Source organism: Mesocricetus auratus, unplaced genomic scaffold, assembly GCF_017639785.1.
Source record: "Mesocricetus auratus isolate SY011 unplaced genomic scaffold, BCM_Maur_2.0 Super-Scaffold_100007, whole genome shotgun sequence".
Lineage (NCBI taxonomy): Eukaryota > Metazoa > Chordata > Mammalia > Rodentia > Cricetidae > Mesocricetus > Mesocricetus auratus.
The window spans coordinates 29771098-29777040 of record NW_024429191.1 but is presented as its reverse complement, the minus strand read 5'-3'; the positions used below and the strand labels follow the sequence as shown (position 1 = coordinate 29777040).

The 5943-nt window shown below is 49.0% G+C and overlaps 1 protein-coding gene across 2 annotated transcripts in view; it reads right to left on the bottom strand.

The window, feature by feature from the left end:
- Positions 1-2502: 2502 nt before the first annotated feature.
- Positions 2503-5943, bottom strand: part of Tbc1d9b (TBC1 domain family member 9B) — a 39077-nt gene continuing 35636 nt past the window's right edge. For both annotated transcript variants that reach the window (XM_005071862.4, XM_005071864.4), the window contains 3 exons: positions 5239-5298; positions 4616-4722; positions 2503-3817 (listed from right to left, as the gene is read on the bottom strand). In XM_005071862.4, the coding sequence (XP_005071919.1) occupies positions 3107-3817; positions 4616-4722; positions 5239-5298 (878 nt within the window). In that variant the 3' untranslated portion in view covers positions 2503-3106. The remainder of the gene's footprint in view (positions 3818-4615; positions 4723-5238; positions 5299-5943) is intronic.

Sequence of the window (5943 nt, the reverse complement as noted above, 5' to 3'; positions counted from 1 at the left end):
TAGCCCCAGCGCCACCTCGCATGCTCTAGGGCGTCTCTCAGCCTCTCTCAGACCGCGTCGGCCCCGCCCTTGCACGCTCCCGAGCCGCTCTATCCTCCCGCTCATCTCCGTGGTCACTGGGTGCCCCCATCAAGCCTTAAAATGGAGCAGGTGTTCCTGTGTGTTTGGGCGTTTAGTCTTTCACCTTGGCCCTCTGATTGCGAACATTGACGGTGTTTGTCTAAGCCAGTCTTTCTGACTGCCGTCAGCTGCCACCTGCCTCCTTTTCTACCCCAGTGAGATAAAAGAGGCGTGAGAGCTGTGGTTGGGTTTGCAGAACATTTGGGTCAGGGTAGGTTTTTTTTTTTTTTTAAGATTTATTGATTGATTGACTGATTGATTTATTATGCACGCAGTGTTCTGGCATGCAGGCCAGAAGAGGCTATGAGATCTCATTATAGATGGTTGTGAGCCACCATGTGGTTGCTGGGAATTGAATTCAGGACCTCTAGGAAGACTAGCCTCTGAGGGATGTCTTCAGCTCCCCAGGGTGGGTTGATAAGTTGGTCTTTGAGCCAGACTCCGAAGCTTCGAGAGAACAGATAATTCTGCAAGCACAGGCACTTGCTAGGTCCAGCTGAGAACGAAAACTGCCCTATACTGCAGTCCCTGGACAAAGCTCCACTCTGGAAATGGGGGGTTGTAAGTCACATGCTTTTGTGTCAACCCCTAAGGCCCACCATCCAGCCAGGACATCTGTGCATGCCAGACATTATAAACTATCTAGTTTTTGTGTTGTTTTAAATTAAAGCTGGTGCATGACCGTAATCTCATCACTCACAGGCAGAGGCAGAAGGATGACAAGGGTCATCTTCTGTTACAGAGTTTGAGGCCAGCTTGGAAAAGTATATTAAGAGAGGTGACCCAACCTCAGCAAAGAGAATGAAAGAAAGAAACCCTCGCGTTCTTCCACATACATCAAAGTCTGTAATATTTGTGTTTATAATTGTGAGTATAGTTTAGAAAGGAGGCTAAGTGTAATTTTATGTGATGCTGCTGGATGGAATGTTGGCAAAAGGACAAGCGAATTGTGAAAGAGGACATAAAACTTTTTCCCCCTAGTTTCAACTCAGTTATTACACACACACACACCTTTTTCTTTTTTGTGGTAGTAGATATGTGAATTCAACTTTCTGGGTATTAAAGTAGCAATAAACATTTTTACATTTCAGAAAACAACAAAATAACGAAGGGTGGTAGTGGTGCATGCCTTTAATCCCAGCACTCAGGAGGCAGAGGCAGGCAGATCTCTGTGAGTTCAAGACTAGCCTGGTCTACAGAGTGAGTTCCAGGACAGCCAAGGCTATACAGAGAAACCCTGTCTCAAACTCTAGCCCTCTAAAAAGTAGAATAAAAAAGTTCAGGGTCAGTGTGATGGCTCAGTGGGTGTCTTAGTTACAAGTTTTTGTTTTGTTTGTTTTTTCCAGAGTTTCTCTCTGTAGCGTTGGAGTGCTGAGATAAAGGCATGTGCCACCCTGCCTGGCTATATTTTTCAAACCAAAAATTTTGTTGGAAGATTAGTGGCTGCCTGGCCTGGGAGTTTGAAGAGGGATCTACTTACTGTAAGTGGATTCAAGGGGTCTTCCTGGGATGATAGAAATGACTCAGAATTGTGTTGAGGAGATACTAACTCATCAAGTTTACTAGAAACCACCCATTTGTATTTTAAACCAATTTAAAGTTTTTATTTCACATGTGTGTCACGGTGTGGGTAGAGGCCACTTGAGCATGTTGGGTGTCCTGCTCCAGCACTCTGCACGATTCCCTTGAGACAGGGTCTCTCACTGAGCCTGAAGCTAGGCTATTTGGCTAGTCTGCCTGTCTGAGCACCAGCACTGGGGTATAGGTAGGCATTGCAATGCCCAGCTTTTACATGGGTGCTAGGATTAATTAAAATTTATGGCACTATTGTAAATAATACCTAATGCCATCTTATTTATTTTGACTTTTTGAGACAAGATCTCAACAGGTAGCCTAGGCTGCTCTCAAATGAAGCAATTGTCCCTCCTCTCTCAAGTGCAGAGATGTGCCACCACCACACCTGGCACCATCACATTTTTTGGAAAAGATCCATTTGTTAGTAGACGCAAGAGCAGTTCATGGGCAAATAGATGTATACAACCCACTTCTGCTCCTGTAACACAGCCAGGGTGATCAGGGCTGAGTCCTACACTGACTCAACCCAGGAGGTTCCCCTCTGGCCATGTGTGTCTGCTTTGTTGCACCTAAGGGGTGGCAACTTGGTGTGGCCCAGGCCTGAGGATATGTCTACTATACTGCACACACCCTTGGACACTAACCTAAGACCTGTGACCATAGTTACCATGGAGGGTCTTACAGTTTCCCCCACCTACTATGGCAGCCATGATGCTTTGGGCCACACAGCTGACTTGGGGAAAAGAAAGGTTGGGGCAGTGGTTCAGGGCCACATGAAGGCACTGTACACAGTGTGCTTTTTCTTTCTGTTAGGGATTTATTAAGGCATCGAGCACAGTGTGAGTTTTAGCCAACTAAAATGAGGGCAAGGGAATAGAGGAGGACCAGAGGGATGTACTTCTAAAGTTACTGATGCAGAGGAATGGAAACATCATAAATTAGGAGTACAGTGCAAGGCTCCTGCCAGTGTAACAGACTCTGAGTTCCTTAGTCCTAAAACCTAGGCTTAGGCTAAAGAGCATCAGAGGTCACCTAGAAGGTTCTATCCATTGGAGCCCAAGCACATGACCAAGTGACAACTGGTAGCCGGACCACATGGCTGCAGATCTTTCCACAAATGGGAACAACTGGTGTAGTGTGTGCATAGCATGGGGTGCAGGGACCAGAAGCAGGCAGGGACAGAGCCCAAAGCCTCTACTGCTATGGGAACAGCAGGCTCTAGGTAGGTTCTCCAGGTCCCCAGCAGCAGGGAGGAAGGGGGCACCCTGGCCTAGGGAACCCTTGTAAGGCAAATGGGTCTGTCTCATTGACCTGACCTTTGCTTCTATGACACCCCGCTTCAGATGTGTCTTCAAGGAGAAAACAGAAAGATATAAGGGAAGGAGACAGACACCAGCTTCCACTTCGCAACTCAGCCCAAGACCCCGGGGGGCTCATGGTCACTGGAGGTGCTGAACTGCCTCTCCGCTTTCTTTTGGTCCTTGATCTTGAGTCCGATGTCTACCCTCTTCTCAAAGAAGTTCACCAGCACAGACTCTGTTAGGATGGAGGCCAGGATCTGCTCGAAGGAAATGCACCAGTCCGTGTCCACAGCGCCCCCGACGCGTGAGGTGGCGGCAGAGCTGCAGGCTTCCCCTCCCACCAGCACTGTGTCGTCCGTGAGGTCCTCACACTGCAGGGAGCCTGTGCTGACTACTGAGTAGGAGGACATGGACATGTCATCTTTGGTTTCATCGTCAGACAAAAGCAGGGAAGGGGAGCCCCGCCCCTCACCACTGCCCCCCTCCGCTATCACATGACTGTCCTGCAACGCTTTCCCAGGATGAGTGTCACCACTGGCTTTGGCCTGGGGGTCCCCTGAAGCTGGTGGCTGACATTCTCCTGTTGGGTCCTGATGAGGTTTGGGTATGAGTGGTTCGTCCTCCTCTGTGGCACTGTTGTGGTCCCTGCTGTGGGCACCGTCCCTGGACTTCTTGGCTGTCCGGGTGGAAAACTTCTTCCCCACCTCACCAATTCGGAGGAGAAGGCTGGCCACGGTGGCAATGGCATGATACAAGTCCTGTTCCATGGGGTCTTCACTAAACATGTTGTAAAGTGTCTTACACAGCTCAATGAATTGCTCCTTAGGGAGAAAGGCAGACAGAACACAGAGGTTATAGACGGGGAGCTGTACTCTTCTATAGTCAACTGAAGACACAGGCCACTCTAACTGGTGCTGGGATCTGATACCACAAACCCATGCCCTACCATTCCCAGATTAGGAAACTGAGGTTTGGGAAGGGGAGTGATTTGACACCAACGCCACACAGTCCTTTCAAAACCTTTCTTCCTGTTTTTGTTTTCTCCTAACAGGGTTTCTCTGTGGGATAGTTCTGGCTGTCCTGGAACTCACTCTGTAGACCAGGCTGGCTTCCAATTCACAGAGATCCGCCTGCCTCTGCCTCCCAAGTTCTGGGATTAAAGGCGTGCACCACCACTGCCTGGCCATGGGCCCATTCTTCATGCCTGTGTGTAGAAGTGCTTGGAATACAAGACCTTCTCTAGAAGGGCGAAGTCCAACCTGAGAGTTAGTTGGGTGTTTATGAAAACATCGTGGTCTGGATTGGGCCCACTGGAGTGCTCTTCTCAAAGGCTGTGTGTTGAGTCTCTGGCTATTGGAGACTAACTTTCCCCAGTGTTTCTGTGGTTTATGGATTCTGATTCAACCTAAGCAGATGGTTACCATGGAAACACCATCTAAGCAGTAGCTTTTTACCTTTCTGGAATCATCACTAATGACTATTCAGGACTAAGAGGCTCTGGAGCCAGGGAAGGGAATTCCCACCCACAGGAGACTGCTAAAGAACAAGTAGTATGAAGCTGTCCAAGCTCCAAGAATACATTTCTGGAAACATGTGCTGTAGATGCTGATCGAGTCTACCTGGTTCATCTTGGGAAGGTCCTTAATAGTTTCCTTCTGAGCTTCTTTCTCCTTAGCCCATATTCGAAGGTAGTGTCGGTAGTCAGGAGGGCTAGTCCCCTTCTCCTCTGCGAGGGAAGAGAGAGACAGAGAGACAAAGAGAGAGACAGAGAGAGGGAGAGAGACAAAGAGATAGACATTGATTGATTAATCTCTATCTGTCAAATAGAAAAAGCAGCTGTGGGCTGATAGCAGGGTGGGCTTCTCTCTGCCCTGAGGTTACTTGGATCCTGTTACAAAATGATTTGGCATTTAGGGAGTAGTTGAAAACACTCCCAAATACCCACAGGTCTCACCTAAGTCCGTGGAAGTAGGTTGGACCTAAGTTGATTGAGAGCCCAAAAGTATCTTGGCCAAGGTTAGAGGCCGCCATAAGGATGGAACCCTGGCTATGCAGGACAAACACCTGGGGCCCCATGGCAGCGGGTGAGCCAGGCTGTGTACCGAGGCATCCACCCTGTGTCGGGTGAGCCAGGCTGTGTACCGAGGCATCCACCCTGTGTCGGGGCACACACTAGCCATCCTACGGGGGCTGGGGAGGGACTGTAACAAGCGAGGGATTTTGCCAGTAGAACGGCCTGTACCTCTTCTCTCTTGGACGTCCTCATTTCCACTTCCTTCCTGCTGCTCCTGGGGTAGGGCTTCTACACACCAGAAAAAGAACAGAGAACATTCTTCTTACAAACCATGAGGTCCTTACAGGTCACCTGTGGTTCTGCAGACCAGTTCCTATAGGGCCCCGTGCTGTCCTCCTGCTTGGCTGGTCCCAGCCTTACACACTGTGGCAAGGGAGAACTGTCATGTCTTCATTTGGTTAGTTAAGAAAAGCCAATTGCACCGGGCAGTGGTGGCGCACACCTTTAATCCCAGCACTCGGGAGGCAGAGGTGGGAGGATCTCTGTGAGTTGAGACTAGCCTGGTCTATAAGAGCTAGTTCCAGGACAGCCTCCAAAGCCACAGAGAAACCATGTCTCAAATAACCAGAAAAAAAAAAAAAGAAAGAAAGAAAAGAAAAGCCGATTGCTGGGGACTTGGCTCAGTGGTAGAGTCTATGTTCAGCAAGCTACAGGCCCTGGGCTCCATTCCAAGCACCACACACAAAGGTTCACCCTTCCTTCCTTGTTTTTAGAGACAGGGTTTCTCTGTGTAGCTTTGGAGCCTATCCTGAAACTTGGTCTGTAGACCATGCTGGTCTCAAACTGAGAGATCCGCCTGCCTCTGTCTCCCGAGCACTGGAACCAAAGGAGTAAGCCACCAACGCCCAGCACTTCTATGTTTTCAAAAAAAAA